Here is a 17876-nt window from a genome sequence, read left to right on the forward strand (position 1 = left end):
TAACGACTTAATCTACCTTAAAAAGGAGATTTCATAAGTTAAATATGTAAATTATTATTGTAATTTAACTAGCTATCACATGTTATTACTGTATTTTATAGGTTGTTGTATCAGCTTAAATATGCATAATTATCTATTATTGTAAGTCAACTTAATCTAATAGCGTAAGAAAATAGGTTGCCATATCGGCTTAATATGCAAAGCTAATGTTGTAAACACTAAAATTATTCGTCTCAAACTTTAATTCCTAAAAGATATCTCTCTGTTAAATTTTTTCGTGACACTATTACTGTTTGAGGAGACAAAGCGAGTATTCTTAATTTTTTATTTTGAAAATATAAATTTTATTTTAATTTGTTTTAAAATCTATATTCACATTCACACCAAAAATTAATTATTTCGAGCATTGTACCTTAGACCATACTATGGGCGGATGCAACCCGTAACAACAGTTTGTTTGGATGGTTGTTACCCATTTTATTGTATTGTATTGTTACGTTAAATACGATGTTTATTTTGATTGTTACTTAAATTTTATTGTATCGTATTGTTACGTTAAATACGATGCTTATTTTGATTGTTACTTAAATTTTATTGTATCGTATTGTTAAATTCGTCGTTGCGTAACGACGAAATGTGTCACTTTATATAACGACCGATTTGGTGTGGTCGCGTCGTTACCTTGTCTTTATCTCTCAATCTCACCCTTTATTATTAAATAATTTTATTTTATCATTTACCATACCTTTTTATATAATAATTTTACCCTGTATCATAATTTTTTTTATAATATTGCAAGTTTATTCTTCATATTGATGGTGCATGTTATCATGAAACGATGACAAACAACACAATCTATCCAAACATTTTATTTATCAAACGATACATTACAATATAATACAGTACGATACAATACATTATGAAATGATACGTAAAAACCATCCAAACAAGTTGTAAGTACCTATATATATATGTGTGTGTGTGAAAATTCACCAAAGTTTTAGTAAATATCATATTTGAATTCATAATTTTGAAAGTACAAATATGTATAATTTTAAAATATTTAAAGATCGGACCTATTAAATTTAATTTTGGAAAAATACCAACTATGTCCATTTATAAGTAGCTTATTACAAAAATTGATCAATTCATAAAATATTATGAATATTAACCATTTAGCTATTTGTAGCCAAAAAAAGCTCAAATTGCTTTCTTTTGGGTGAGTGTTACCAGAATAGATTGGGTACATCTTAAGGAGCTTGAATCTAAGTTTTAGGATGATTTGGTGGAGTTTGATGTGGTTTGAATTGAAAATTCGAAGTAGAAGATGAACATGAAAAAAATGATAGGTGTATTACACTGTGTATCATATTTGTATCAAATGTGTATCATATGTATATCCATGTATACCTGTGCGGGAGATACATGCGTGATACATGTGTGGCAGAAGAATTTTTTGAACTCGATTTTAACTACGAATTTTTATACCAAATCAATTAAAACCACCTCCAATCTTTCTCAAATTTTGTATATTGACCCATATATATGTTTTCAATGAATCTCAACTATACCCATTGGTAGACGACCCTTTTTTTGCTTAGATTTTTGGAATCTTGTATATATGTATTTTTTGTATTTTATCACTTTATTTGCTACCTCATCCATGAGATTTTCTTTCCGTCTTGTATCTAATATTGCTAATCATGCTTGAAAATATGGAAGGAGATCCTTGTGTGTGATTCTTAGAGGAAAAAAAAAAACTTATTTCTTTAGGTTTTCAATTTATATATATATTTAGTTAGTTTTGGTAAGTCTATGATTAATGGTTAGATGTTGATAAGTTGAGACTTTTTGGGGATATTTCTATAAGATTCCCTTATAATTTTTAGGAATTTTTACTTTCTATAGCAAAGGTTAATACCTTATTTATTTTAAATAAATACCATTTAAAAAAAATTATATTCTATAGATACCTTTTAATGTTTATAGCAAAATATCTACTTTTGGTTACCTCCTACCTCTAAGCCACTAAATACGCTATTCAATTACGCCATTTTTTTTCTCTCTCTAATTTGATACATGTCATTCTCTTTCCCCATTCCCTGAAAATTTGTCTGGAATACCTATATCGAAGACTTCTCCGATTCTACAAAATACAACATCACCTCTGAATTCTGACCATGACGACATAATTGCGGGCAACATCGACCACTTCAGGAAGACCCATGCCTAGAATAATTTAGGCGTCTGTTGCCGCTGGAAGCTTAAAGAATCGAAGTTTTATTATGGCAATAATTTGCTGAATCCAAACATGGTTGCCGGGAAGCTAAGGGCTAACCACGACAGTTGGATTGTTGTTCACCACTTTCGAGGCAAGCAAAACTATCAGTTTTTTTACTGTACAGAGTGCGTGGAACATTGAGATTCAGGGTTTATGCTTAACGGCGGACTCGCCGAAAATTAGGGTTTATTCTTGAACAAAGACGACGGAGTTTGGGGGTGAGCAACTTGATTTTCTGTTAATATATTTCAACGTATTTTAACATATCACACAGTATTTTTATGTATTTCATTGTATTCATTTTCTTTTTCTTTTCATTGTAATTCAATGTATCTCGTTGTATTCCATCTATTTCATTGTATTCACTGTCTTTTATTTCATCGTATTTCAATGTATCACGCTGTATTTTATGTATTTCATTGTATTCACTGTTTCGCTATATGCCATGAATGTATTCATATATTTTTTTTAATTAATATAATTTATGTATTCAGATATATTATATAATTTCTCTGAAGACTGCTATGTTTATGGGGTATTTTTCGGTTGAGAATCTTTTTTATACAAGGAAATACAAATTTTGTGTGTTATAATTGAGTTTATTGAGTTATATTAGGAGTCTATTATATTAATTGATTCACTTTCCGTTTAAGAATAGTGTAATCTCCTGTTTCACGCCGTGGATACAGTTGAATACAATAGTCTGTCCAGCTGTAATCCCATGTTTCACGCCATGAATACAGTCGAATACAACAACTGATTAGCTGGACTTCCCCGATTCACACCTATTTTTGCTATTGTATTCATGAATACAATAGCTTAAATACGTCTAATACATATTATAAAAATAAAAAACGTATCTACAATCCGTAATATAACAATTGATATCTATAAATAGCTAATTACCACTAAAAAATAGTGCTTTATGAAATTTTTTAAATCCGCACCTAATCCTTACCACATTAGATGGAGCTGAGGGAATTCCATATCCATTGGGCCTTGAGAAATTGGCTTCTTAATCGAAGCCCAGGGAAGTTTGTGATGGACCTAGTGGTTTGTCGTTGAAAAGCTTTGTTTTTTCCCCCACTTTTAGCCTGTGCCAGAAATTATTTATATTCGGTAACCAAAAATATGTATAAAATTTGCATAATTTTTGCATATAATATACATATTATATATATATATATATATATATATATTCATTCAAAAAACATACAAAAAAATATATTTTTCGGCTATTATTTTGACAATAGCTACGCAATGTCATTTTTCCAAAAGCTTTTGGATAAGCAACAGCTCAACCCAAGCCACAATAAAAGGAAGTAGATAATTTTTTCACATATCTTTTAAATATTAGTTAATCATAAAGTGTGGTCTATAGTACTTCTATGCAATTTTGAGATATAAATTTTACCTTTTATAGATTAAAGAAGTGTTATACAATCCAAATGATATATTAGATTAGGTTTTAACTTATATACTTCAAAATTGCTCATTATTTTTGACTTAGTTAGTATGCAAAATTAAAATATACTTCCTCTAATTCTATGCACTTGCTATTTTATTCTTCTCCACATTCTTTAAGAAATATTAACTATAACAAGCGATATTTGACTAAACTGTCATTGTTCTTTGATCTTTCAATTTTTGTATTTTTTTCTAAAACATGTTTAACACTATTAGGAAAAATTATTTTTCTTATATTTTAAACAAATAAATATTTTTAAGCAATTATATTTAGTTGAGTAGATTTTTGATAGAGAGAAATTTATTGTTTAAAGTGAAATTTTATTGTGTGAATTTGGATTAGTCGGGACGCCATAAAAAGGGAGAAAAGAATTGTATAATAGTTAATGAAATAGAAAAAGACCATAAAATTGGAAGGTGCAGTGCTATTGGTCTGCAGCTGTAAAGCCATCAAATTAGGATAAAAAAATCCAGCGGCCAATGCTACGCGCCCCGAGTCCGTGTACGAAATGCGGACACTTCCACTCCATTTCATTTTCCGCGCAGCATGACTCACACATGACTTGTTTGACGAAATTCCCCTGAGACTGAAAGGCTGATATCCCTTTTCTATTCCACCGACGTCTTGCTTCCTTTGTTTTTCTTTCGCCAGAGGGAGGAAAATTACGACAGGAAATAATTAAAGAAAAGATGCAGCGGCCGCGGGATCAACGGTCAAGATCCTCAAGGCCCACAACCATTCATGGCTTAGCACAATCTGGAAATGTTGTTGCCTTTCGAAAGATGCTCAATGACAACCCTTCTCTTCTCAATGAACGCAACCCTATTGTACGATCTCTCTCTCGTTCTCTGTCTTTATATATTATTAACATTTGTAGTTTTTATACTCGTGCAAGAAGTGCTATAAAGGGGTACCGTAACATTTGTAGGTTTTTTATTATTATCTATGTAAACACGTTTGGATTAAAAAAATGTGTGTAAGGAACCGCTTAAATATATGATAATGCAGTCCTGAATACTGTGTTTTCTGAGGAATTCCAATGCATAACGAGCAGGGGACGATGTAGGCTTTAAGACCGAACCCAGTAGCTTTAGCAAAAAATGTATGTGTTAAGAAATCCACTAAATATATACAATCATTGAATTCAGGAATTCACAAAATTCAAATTCTTAATTCGCCTATGATAGCGAGAGTATGTTTTAGGAACCCACTGAGGTATGCTTTATATATGTAATTGGAGCTCCAACTCTGAGCTTTTTGGGGCAAGATTAATAGTGACAAACATGAACAAAAAGAGGTTAAATATAATACTTAAGCCAAAAAACATTTGAATAATAAGAATATTCTTATGCATCTTCCACTTTTATTGGTTATTAAGAAAAGAGGAAGATGCTTAAAGATATCCTTATCATTCTAATATTGTTCTGGTAAAATCTGTTTGTTAAGATATGACTCTTGGGCCTAACTCAATCGTAAAAGTTAGCTCATGAGGGGAGGATTGCCCAATATCATATAAGGAGACCACAAACCATTTCCTCAACCAATGTGGGACTTGACATTTTTTAAGTTTTTAAGTTCGATTATGGCTTATGATTGCCCCAAACCTGATTATGTCTATTCATTTATACAGCCATAGTCAAACTCAGTTGCCTTGTTATACATCTAGAGTATTGGTCATTGGATTTAAAAAAGTTCTTTTCTTTTTCTTTTATGTTCTGTTGAATTCAAATCGTGCATGCTAACACATAATAGTACAGTTGCTTTGGTGAATGGGTGGGGTGAAGGTTCACTAAATGGTTTTTTGGTTGCCAGTTTAATAGAGTTAATTGTACTATGCTAGTGTAGTTTGTGACCTCAGGTACGCGATATCATGTTCAAAAGCTGATGTATAGCTTTTTGTTTGGAGTTATTTCGTGCACTTTGTTGTTTCATGATGTTAATGTTTTACTTAGATATGGAGTTAAATTTGAGGCTAATATAAGTAGTTGCTGGGGTTACAATGTCTTTGATCTTTCTTGCTTTTATGTTTCCTTAGGAATTTTCTAGAGGGAGGGAATTAAACGGGGTACTGATGGTTTTATAAAAGTTTCAAAGTGAGTTGGCTACTAATCATGTTTTCCTGGTCACAGCCTTGTGGAAGCTAGATTAGAAGATTGCTTGTGAAAAGTATAGTCTTTATATGGTTTGTTACTTATATGGATGCAGATGGTGCATACACCTCTTCATGTCGCTGCTGGTTACAACAATGTTGAAATACTTAAGTTTTTGCTTGGTTGGTCGGGCCTAGAAAAGGTCGAGCTAGAAGCCAGGAACATGGTACGTGAAGGAATCTATCAATTACATACAGTTGCATTTTTTTTTTGGAGCTGACTGGACTTTGTCTCTTGTAACTTCTTGCTTTCTTTTCTGCCTTCTGGTGTTAATATTTTGTGCATTGCAGTATGGAGAGACGCCATTGCACATGGCAGCCAAGAATGGGTGTAACGAAGCAACGAAAGTGCTTCTTGCTCATGGTGCTATTGTTGAAGCCAGAGCCAATGTATGTATATTTACTGCTACAATTGTGATTGGACCTGGGACATGTGCTTCTCAATTTGTTTTGATTTTCATTTTCATATGGCTTTTTGCAGAATGGGATGACTCCTTTGCACCTTGCTGTTTGGCACTCACTGCGAGCCGAAGACTATTCAACAGTAAAGACATTGTTGGAGTATGACGCGGATTGTAGTGCTGAAGACAATGTACTGTAGACTCCATTTATTCAAATTAAGTTCATGTTCCTTTTCTTGTCATTGCTTATTGAATAATATGTGAAGTGCAGGAGGGCATGGCTCCTATAAATCATCTCTCTCATGGCCCTGGAAATGAAAAATTGCGCGAGCTTCTCCACCATTATCTTGAAGAACAAAGAAAACGTAAAGCCATTGAAGCATGCAGCCAGACCAAAGCTAAAATGGATGAACTTGAACATGAATTATCTACAATAGTGGGATTGGACGAACTTAAACTGCAGCTCCGCAAATGGGCAAAGGGGATGCTCTTGGATGAGAGGCGTAAGGCCCTAGGGCTTAAAGTTGGTGCAAGAAGACCGCCCCATATGGCTTTCCTTGGAAACCCTGGAACAGGTAATCAAGTCTATATAATTTACAAAGAAAAATATGTTCCAATACGCACAGCACAATGTTTTACCCATTCTACTTAAAGGAAATGGTGTCAAACTGTTAAAAGGAAGTAAAAAAAAAACTCATCGAAAGAAAGCACATACCTTGTAGCTCGTGGTTATGTTAGTGATGCTGTTGAATGCAGGATGTGTTTTAGTTTCTCTTTACCCATTGATAGTTGCCTAGCCAACTTATGTGTTTGATATATATTTCTTCTAGATTGATTTCATATATTTTCGTGATGGTATACTATTACAGGAAAAACTATGGTTGCTCGCATTCTTGGAAAATTACTTCATATGGTGGGGATTCTTCCCACTGACAAGGTGACAGAGGTGCAGAGAACAGATCTGGTTGGTGAATTTGTTGGTCATACAGGACCAAAGACAAGGAGAAAGGTAAGATTTTTGTGAGTGAAGTTTTTCCATATCTTCCCATAAATATTTGGCTTCGAGGTGACCAAGTCTAGGGAAACTCTGCAGATCCAAGAAGCTGAAGGGGGGATTCTTTTCGTTGATGAAGCCTATCGATTAATACCTATGCAGAAATCAGATGATAAGGACTATGGTTTGGAAGCACTAGAGGAGATAATGTCAGTCATGGATAGTGGAAAAATTGTAGTAATCTTTGCAGGTTACAGTGAACCAATGAAGCGTGTGATCACTTCTAACGAAGGTTTCTGTAGACGAGTGACAAAATTTTTCCATTTTGACAACTTTAGCTCTGAAGACCTTGCCAAGATTCTTCATCTTAAGATGACCAATCAAGCTGATAGTAGCTTGCTATACGGATTTAAGTTGCATCCTTCATGTACTGTTGATGCTGTTGCATCACTTATCAAGGAAGAGATCACTGAAAAGCAGCGCAAGGAGATGAATGGAGGTCTAGTGGATCCAATGCTAGTTAATGCAAGAGAAAATTTGGATCTCAGACTCAGTTTTGACTGTATAGACTCAGGCCAACTATTAACAATTACTTTGGAGGACTTAAAAGCTGGTCTTCAATTGTTGTCGCAAACAGGAGTTGCAGCTTAGTTCTGACTTCTTTCCGAGCCAAATAGAGCGAAGAACCAACGAGTTGCCATAGAAGTTAATCAAGTTATATGTTACTTTGTGGGAAAAAAGTTATAGAGATTGCCATATATTGGTGACGTCGACCTTGGAATGGATTATAGCTAGAGGTAGATTAGCTCAGGCCTGCAGGTCTGTTCTCCGTGGATTACTTCCTCATGAATTTTGTTTTCGCATATTGCAACCTTGTATTAGTTAGTTCATTAAATTTGTTAAATATCCATTGAAATTCTTCAGTGTACTTAGGAAATTCTTTATGTACTGTTGTTATAAGTTGCTAGGCTGTTGCAGCCTTACAGGTTGACAAAAAATGTTGTACTGAACTACTAAATAATCATCCTTATATTGTTCAGTGACTATATGTATTATTGTATTATCAGGGTTCCATCTTGTCTGATACTGCTAGTGATACACACTGATACGTTTTATTTACTTTTAAGAATTGTCCATAAAATTCGACCAAAAAAAAAAAGAATTGTCGCTAAAATAACATCTCAAATAAAAAAATATAGTATGAGCTTAATAAATCTTAGCTTGTGAAAATGAAATAACAAAGAGATTGAAACACTTAATAATATATTTGATAAGAAAGTGACCATACATATAATAATCAAGTATTTAAATGTAAAAAATGTATTCTCTATAATTGTTAAATATTATGTTTCAAGCAAGGATATAATGCTCTTAGCCGAGAGGGTCTATCAGAAACACTTTCTCTGCCCTTCCAGGGTAGGGGTAAGACTGCGTACATCCTATCGTCCTCAGACAGTGGCGAAGCCAGGAAATTCAATAAGGGTGTTCAAATTTTGAACAATCTTTGCCAGTGGGCTATGCAAGGGTGTTCAAAGTCTGTTTTTCATCAATAACAAGTAATATTTTACCTTATATGCAGTATAATTTTTTGGCGAATGATGGTTAGTTGACCACCCTTGCCCCTGTCCCCAGATCCCACTTGTGGGATTACACTGGGCTGTTATTGTTGTAAGCAAGGATATAACGGATAATATCGATGCTAATTTTTAAGAAAAAATTATAAAATTTTAAATTATTTGTAAAATAAATATGTTTATATGTTGATTCTCACGATTCGATCTCGAAATTACTGGTCAATGATAGAAGGATATTATCCACCCCATCATAATTTTGGTATTAAATTGTTGAATTTAGATGCATAAAGATTGATAAGGATGCCATGTTAATGCTTCAAAGCAAAGAAGTGTGAGAAAAAAGAAATACACCGAGTTACATTATAATTTCGAAATTCCTTATATATATGGAATAATAAACCAATAATGAATATATTAATTAATAAGCTCCGACTTCCCGTGCAACGTAGCCACAACCCGAACCAGAGCAACCGATTTTTTTTTCTCCAACTATTTCTTCACCATATCCTCGTTCTTCTCTCTTTCTCTCTCTAGAAGAAGAGAGCTATGGTTCAAACTTCTCTCTCTATACTCTCTTCAACATCTCCATCTCCATTTCCTTCAAATTTCAGCTCCGATTCCCCTTCCACCTCGTTTAATTCCTTCCGACGAATTCCTCGTTTTCCGAATCTCAAGGTTTTCTTATCGAAGCAGCAGCTATTGGTCGATAATAATGACTCGGCAGAGCAGTTTTTCGGGAATAATTCGATTGCTGATTTCATGAGGTTTAAAAAAAGTACTAGTGCCGATGATGGAGTTAGCACCGCTGAGCTGCAAACCGCTGTCGTTACTTACCGTAAGAAGTTCCCTTGGTCTCTTTTTCAACCTTTTCTCCAGGTAAAATAAAATGTTTCGAACTGAACCTTCTGGAACTTTCAGAAATAGTGTGTGTGTGTGTGTGTGTGTGTGTGTGTGTGTGTGTGTATTTCGGCATGGGACGCATTTTATTTGGCAGTGTATGTGTGCGCGTACGCGAGTGTGTATATTGTGTGAGGTTAAAAAAACTATTTACACAGTCAGGTCACCGAAAAGTCAATTGTAGGTAATTCAATTTAATAAGCATTCATTCATAACCAACAATAAATGGCAAGTAACCGGATAGTATAAAAATCATTACACTGTCAGTCAGTGCATATAACTTAAATCCGTGATGTATTTAGTTTAAGTTATATACACCATTGGTATAAGGATTTTTCACAATATTAGATCAGCTTTACCCGCTATAGCAGGTAACCTGTCTTAATTTCAAGTCTACAAATCCCACTTTTTACATTTTAAGGTAAGCGGCTTACCTGTAGATTTACTTTGGGTGGCCTGAAAGTGTAAAAACTGATGTACATTGACTGTGTACTTAGGACTTTGATATGAGTCATATTTGCAAAATGAATTGAATATTTGGCTATGTTTGACTTTAATTTTTGAAGTTTGACTTTGATTTTGAAATTTTAATTCTGTAGGTCGATTTGGTGTCTACGATACACATTGCTGATAAAGAGTAAGTTCATGTCTCTCAGAATCCAGAAAATATTTTATGGAGCTTGATGTTATGTTGATATGAAGTGAGATTATTTCTATTACTAGTCACTGGCTTCTGTGTAGAACTCTAGATTGGGTAATATGAATTCACCATCAATAAGTTGAAGAAGTTAAGATTATGTTGATTTATGATGGTTACTTTTGAACATGGTAGCATCTATGTGGTATGTGAAACACCAAAATGTGAGGAACTAGATTGATCAATATTTCATTTATTTATAAATTTTAACCTAAAATCTGATTATTAGACTAGTCATTTAAATTTATAGAATTAGGCTAAAAGCAATTTGAATTGAACTAACAGGATGAATCTTTGCTAGTACAGGTAAGAGAGCAATGGAAACTATATAAACAAAAGTAGTGAAATATATAAAATTTCTTATTGAGCAATCCTTAGTTGAAGAAAGCTGTTGAACGACGCTTGTAATTGAGAGAAAGGTGTTGCAGTGATTTCAGCATGTTAACAGTATGAGTAGTAGAATGAGAATGGGGTACAATCGTGGGAAAGGGAGGATATTTATAGTACAAGCTAATCGTAACTGCCCCTAGAATCTAAGTAAAGGTAGGGGCACAAGACATATGTGAGGAATTAGAAATGCATATGATAAACAGCTAGTTATTAGTCTGCACAACTCAGTTCGTATGAATGAAGAGTAAGAGATTGGATAATGTTGCTCATTTCTGTGGTTTCTCTCAAATGGTGATGAATAATGTCAAAGTGGTAATTGTGTTACCCTATATTAACAGATTTTTTGCTATGCATTTAACGACTGTAATATAGAGGTGAAATTCTGTTGCTAAAACTACTTGTCTTTTTGTTTGCTGATGTGGTAAAGTAAGTGCCAAAAGGAATCCATATTTCCCTCTTATGTAGTGTGGATAACAAAGAAGCTTAGTAGCCATGGCTTGAGCTAGACAACAACTACAACAACAACAACAAAGCCTCAATTCCAAGTTAGTTAGGGTTGGCTATGTGAATCCTCACTATATGTGTCACTTAATTTGAAGATTCTCAAACACTAGAAGTTCTATACATTTTCTACTAACATACGGATCTCTAATAGATTAAAAGACTCTTAGCAAACATTGAATCTAACGTAAACTTACCAACAATGAACTTTTCCTTTTTTTTGGATAAGGTAAATTGTATTAATCAAAAGGGAGAAAACTCCAGTATACAAGAAGTATACCAAGAAGTAGAGAATTTACAGAACATGATTCTCTACAAATGACGCCCAATCTTCTATACAAGCAGGGGTTATACGAGTGCACCAAAAAGCGATCAAAGATAAAAGACTATTCTTAAGATGTGAAAAAGGAGACTCAATCCCCTTAAAAGCTCTCCAATTTCTCTCCCCTCAGACTATCCACATGAGAGCTAACGATGTGAACTTCCACGCCTTTTGCTTTCTTCTTCTACGAAAACCGGCCCAGCTATATAACATTTCCTTTACAGTGCTTGGCATCACCCATTGAACACCAAAAAGATTCAGGATTGCCCTCCACAAACCCGAGGACACAGGACAATGCAACAAAAGATGATCAACTTCTTCCCCTGAGCTTTTACACATGTAGCACTAACTAACAAGTGTAATTCCTCTCTTTCGCAGATTTTCCGTAGTCAAGATCACTCCCCTTGCCGCTAGCCATGCAAAAAAGCACACCTTCGTGGGCGCCTTAGGAATCCAGATTGAGGAGTATGGAAAAGTGGTCTCCTCTCTCACTAACATACTCTGGTAAAAGGACTTTACGGTGAACAAACCATCACCACGCAACCCCCATCTCCAAGAATCACAAGAAGGCTGGGGCCTGTCTTGCCCATATAACAGTGCCAACAAATCTTGGAGCTCCGCAATCTTTCAATCTCGCATGTTCCTTCTAAATGAGAGGTCCCATACTACCCCCTTCATGATCCTTGCGAATATGTTGAACCATCAATTCCTTCTGGTTTGAAACTCTGAAGACATGGGGAAAGAGACCCTCAGAGTATCCTCTCCACACCACCTATGATTCCAAAAGCTGATTCTCCTTCCATCTCCCACCTGTACGTGATGAACTTTTCCTTCAATTGTGTTCTATTTCTCGCTAAGCCTGCATGGATTTTAATAGATAGGGGAACTTCCTTCCATGTGATTTTAGGTCTATCTTATTCCGTTTTAATACCTTATCATGGTTTTACACCAATAAACCAGTGCTTTTGGAGGGCTACTTATAATATGACCAAACCACCTCATATGACATTCTTTGATTCAAAAAGGGCTCTGGTCTATGTCCTATTGGATGTTTTCCAAAAGGAGCCTATTAGCTTCCTCTTTGTACATTAGATCCTTGAATGTAGGAAATCAGATGTTGCATTTGTTGGGGCCTAAAGAAGGATGACTATTTGGTAATTACAACTACAACTATTCACATAAGGAATTTTGTACAACTTGTCTTTTTCCTTCTATTCGGATGTTTTTTGCTAATATATATGCTATACCTTTTATTTGAATGGGGTCATCTCTAATTTTGTCTAGTTTTGTGACACTGTGACCATCTCATAGATCCTTGAATGCTATAGATCCTTCAAGTTGTAGACTCTTTAGTTGATACCCAAGTAATAATTGGAAAACATATTGAAGTCGCACTTCTGGACGACAGCTATTCAATTGATTCTCTTCTTGCAACAGAGATCAGATCCGGGGGGTTGGGGGGGGGGGGGCTATGTTCTTTGACTTCTCTGACATCTTCTTTGTCCTATTTATATCCTTGAATCCTATTTATATTTCTTATCATTATTTTCCTATTTCTCACAATTTATTTTTGAATCATAAATATTCGAACATATCAGACATAATCTTCATTTGGTTTCCCACACGGTGTCTGGTATCCGCATTAAGGTTCGGATTAATCCAGATTCGCGTGTCAGGCTCGCTAAATGGGGAAGCGAGAAGCGCTCCCTACTGGGTTCTTTTTCTTTTCTCAGGGCTCGAACTCGAGACCTCTGATTAAAGGTGGAGGGATCATATCCATCTCACCACAATCCTTGGTGGTCATATCAGACATTATACCTTTGTGTTTAATACATTTAACTTGGTTTAAGTCTTTGATCTTTTTTTCTTTAATGAAGATAGAATAAAGTCTTTGATCTTCTTCTCTTTCCGGGGTTCTAGTTTTGTACATTTTTCCTCCACTTCATGCAGCTCTAACTTTTGCCACAAGCCATCCAGGGCTTTACCTCGAGCTTCGCTAACAACCTTTTTAGCTTCTCGTTTAGCTCTCTTATACTCTTCAAGTCTCCTCGGTCTTCTGTTTTTATAACCTTTTGATGGTACTCTCTTTTTGCTTTAATAATGCTTTACACCTTCTCCTTCCACCACCATGATTCATGTGGTCGAGGTCTTAGGCGTTTAGACACACCTATCACTTCACTTGCTACTTTCTTAATTGTTCTTGCACTTCCTTTTATTGGGTATATACCTAAGCTTCTAGGTCCAATGTTTTCTCCTTCTGTAGCTTTTCCGGAAGGGCTAGTTAGTTAGTGCTTGGAACTCTTCTCTTCTTTTAGCTTCACATCAGGGACTACCAATCTATGTCAGGTGGTCAAGGCTTCTTTGGTATAACATTGAAGTCCTAACATGTCGCCCATTGTGTGTTCTGGTTAGGAAAAAGTCTATTTAACTGCGATTACCGCCACTCTTAAATGTGAAGTGCTGTGATTTCCTCTTCTTAAAATATATTTTAGCTAAAATTCGATTATAAGCTAACTTGAGCTAGACAAAAGGACTGAATTGGTTTCGGCAATGCATCAGGTAGCATCTTTTTCATCTTCCTTGTTGAGTTGATACTGAAGTTTCCTTTCTAGATTTCTGCATATTCCACCTTGTGTTTTATGCTCACCTTTTTACCTACGATCACTGATGACGTATTATTATCTTTTCTGAATAGTTTGATATTCAGTTGATTACCTGCATCATTAGTGGAGTACAACTATCCAATTTAATCCAGGTCGTCTTCTGGCAGAGCCTTTTCATGAATGCTCTCGTCAAATTGAAAATCATCCTTTCCATGTTATGCAATTCATGAATTGCTAACTGCTTCAACTGAAATTCCTAATTCGTGTGGAATTCCCAAAGTGGGAACAAATGTGTTCCTGTCTTACTGAAGAGTTTTTTTCCCACTTCCTGTGTTTCATTGGCATCATGCTTCTAACTTCTAAAGCTAATAGATTCTCATTTCATTGCCTCCATAGAAAACTGCGGTTAGCAGTTGGGTAATTATTGTCAATTGAAGAACCATCCTAAGGTTCGTTGCTTAACCACATCAAAAGATAGCAGTCATCAACTTTGGCCGAATAAGATAGAATTAATCATCTTTCGGTAATAGTTAATAGTTCCATATATTCGTGAATCAGTTTTCGTACAGACTCTGGTTGCTTGTATGGCACTTGTTTCCGTCTTGATTCTGTCTCATGGTCATGGTTATTTATTTATTTTTCTTAAAGTTTTCATCTGATATCTTGATCTATTTCTGCATCATGCTTTTCTGATGTTGTCTGACAGAACGGTTTGACTTGGATTAATGTTGTATTTGCAGGTACTTTACCGCCCTACAAAAGGAACTTGAACCATATGATTGCGTTCTTTATGAGATGGTAGCCAGCAGAGAAAGTTTGGAGAGTAGAAGAGGTTCTAGTTCTATTTCTAGAAAGAAATTAAAAAGCTCAAGATCACGGGGATTTAATATTATTGGATTCATCCAAAGGCAGATGGCAAGATTTCTCACGCTTGATTTCCAGCTAGATTGTCTTGACTACGAGGGTGAGAATTGGTACCATGCAGATCTTGATTTTGAGACCTTCAAGTTACTCCAGGTAGTCTATGTGATAACTTTGCTGTTGAGGCCATTACTTGTTAAACGAATTGCTGTTTATTCAAAATGTTCATACACTTGAAGCCTCTCCCTCACTTCCCTTTGCTTATTTTGTTAAGTAAACGACAGTTGCTTTATCTGTATTATGTATTATTTATTGGTTGACGTATGTTTGGTGTGTATATGTATATATTATTTATAAGGTTGTACCTCAGACCAACATTTCTAGTTTTCTCTTTTTTAACTCTGCCAAATTTTCTTCCTTTTGTCTTCTCTGCTCACATGACCCGAAGATCTCACCAAGTTGTATGTACTTTTCAGCTTGAAAGAGGCGAGAGCTTCTTCACATTTGCCAGAGATATGACCCTTAGATCAACAAAAGCACTTGTGCAACCTACAATTCCAGAAGATCTTGGCCCTTGGAGATCCAAACTTCTATGGGCTTCTCGGGTGCTGCCGATGCCTCTTGTTGGACTTCTTATCATTGGAGGTGTTTGTGCGGATGTGAAAAGCCCGGCGTCTGAATATCCTGAACTAGAAGCCTTGTCCAGACTTGATTTTGGTGCTGCAATGAAGGTCTTCCTGGCAAAGCGGCTAACATCCGAGTAAGTTTTTTGGCAGTCAAAAGTTAGTTTTGGTTTGCAGCAGGCTGGAATATTTTATTGTTTTCTGCTTTATAGATTGAGAATCAGAAGTGGTGGCTAAGGAACACCTCCACTCTAAAATATTCTAGTATTCTACTCATATGAACTTTAGATAGGTAGTAATAACTATTAATGGTCAAATAATTTAGAGAGAAAAAAGAACAGAAGTTATCTGAAAACATCGAGTATAAGAGTATGAATAGTGAAGTAAAACCAGCCTAAAGAAAAGAAAAAAAGAAGCTGCATTGGACCGTTTAAAGAAATCCTCTCTCCAAAGCAGATGTTATCCATGAATGCAAAGCTCATATGGTACAGTCTATAAGTTGGTGCATCAACAGAGATGATAATCTAATCTTTTCAGAGTATCGTTTTTGCTCCGTGCTGTTATTGTTTACCTTTTCCTCCATCTGATCTTCTGTGTAGTGTGCGTTTGCAACTGCCTCTTTTCATTTACTAAAGAAATTACCCCTTCCCATTATACATGTAGATTCACACAGATCACAGCTGATGTAGAGGCGGAATCTGTCATCATCGGAGAGAGAAACAAAGCTGCATTAGAAGCACTTCAAAGAGCAATGAACGAGGGTCATAACAAGATTGCTATCCTGTATGGTGGCGGGCACATGCCAGATTTGGGACGGAGGCTGCGAGAAGAGTTTGACCTTGTCCCTTCTCAGGTACAGTGGGTAACTGCCTGGTCCATAAGGAACCGCGACCTAACAACCAGTTCACTTCCTTTCTTGAAACAGATGGCAGAAGTCTCAGGTTGGCCTCTAAATCGATATCAGACTTTAGCCCTGCTAATTTTTTCTTCTGTTCTTGCATTGGATCTTTGGTTTTGGGAACTCTTTTTTGGCACCACAGCTAATTGGATTTCCCATGTTGCATCAGACATTTCTCAATATGTTCATCTGCACAATTAATGTAATTAAATTGATTGAAACAATCGGATCAATAAAACCTTGTGTACATATTTTACGATTCAATTATTAATTTTTATTTACAAATTGTACTTTTTCTCTTGAATTCTTACTTTGATTGTTATTTGTTCATTTGCTATTATAAGGCCATACCCTTTGTTGTTGTTTGGCACCCATAGTATAGATTTGTACTGCGATTGTCCGATCACGGGACCAGGTGTGTAGAGTTCTGTATTTCCAATTGTCTCAAATTTACATTGTTCATGTATGTACCTAAACTGTTCTCTGTGCATTGTTGATTATATTTACATTAGACATCTGCAATAATGAGATTCTGGTGATCATTTCAATGCCTCTCTTGCCCTCCACCAAAAAGAACAAGAAAAGGTTAAAGAAAGAAAAGAACCCCATCTTGCTTAGGTTCTTACTAACCTTCAGGGTAGATGAAGATTGAAAACGACCAAAACAACATTAAGCTCTCATCTAATTGTAAGAAAGATAACAAAAATGTTTTTGGGACCTACTTAAATATCTACCCCTAGATTCAAAAAACACATGAAAAATAATTGCATAGACAATAGGACAAGGATATTGTTGGGAGTAAAATGTGAATGGAGAAACCCAATTGCTCCGTGTTTACAGAAATATGGGTATGAAATAATCAGGTTTTAATAGTACACTGTCCTTTAGGAGTTTAATGCCTCATTTTATTTGCACTTAATGGAGGCCTGAATCTTAATCATTCAGACATTAAGTGTGTTTGTTTTTAAAGTTTGCATCTTAATTATTCAGATCTTAATCATTAAGTTTTTTTTTTTTTACTTCATAACCATTTAATGGGTCTGAATAGGTCTGTATGATTAAGATCTATAACAGAGGGTTAATTTCATTAAGATGCTATCACATACTCATTATTAACTGTCGCCACTGCCTACCATTGTCAACTACCACCATACCACCACCACCACCATCACCATCACCACGCCACCACCATCCTCAATCATAGCCGCCGCCATTAC

At 35.3% G+C, this 17876-nt stretch overlaps 2 protein-coding genes across 2 annotated transcripts; both read left to right on the forward strand.

The window, feature by feature from the left end:
* The first annotated feature begins 4237 nt into the window (after positions 1–4237).
* On the forward strand, positions 4238–8339 carry LOC107801198 (uncharacterized). The gene is made up of 7 exons (XM_016624482.2): positions 4238–4576; positions 5955–6065; positions 6190–6288; positions 6380–6490; positions 6571–6874; positions 7169–7308; positions 7393–8339. Exons 1-7 carry the CDS (start codon positions 4439–4441, stop codon positions 7942–7944), a joined length of 1455 nt encoding a protein of 484 aa, XP_016479968.1. The 5' UTR covers positions 4238–4438; the 3' UTR covers positions 7945–8339.
* A 942-nt stretch (positions 8340–9281) lies between these two features.
* Positions 9282–16944, forward strand: LOC107801197 (uncharacterized). Its single transcript, XM_016624481.2, has 5 exons — positions 9282–9743; positions 10364–10401; positions 15018–15294; positions 15615–15898; positions 16425–16944. The coding sequence occupies exons 1-5, from the start codon at positions 9414–9416 to the stop codon at positions 16858–16860; spliced, it is 1365 nt and encodes a 454-aa protein (XP_016479967.1). The 5' UTR covers positions 9282–9413; the 3' UTR covers positions 16861–16944.
* The last annotated feature ends 932 nt before the right edge of the window (positions 16945–17876 follow it).

The sequence above is a fragment of the Nicotiana tabacum genome, chromosome 8 (assembly GCF_000715075.1).
Source record: "Nicotiana tabacum cultivar K326 chromosome 8, ASM71507v2, whole genome shotgun sequence".
Taxonomy (NCBI): Eukaryota; Viridiplantae; Streptophyta; class Magnoliopsida; order Solanales; family Solanaceae; genus Nicotiana; species Nicotiana tabacum.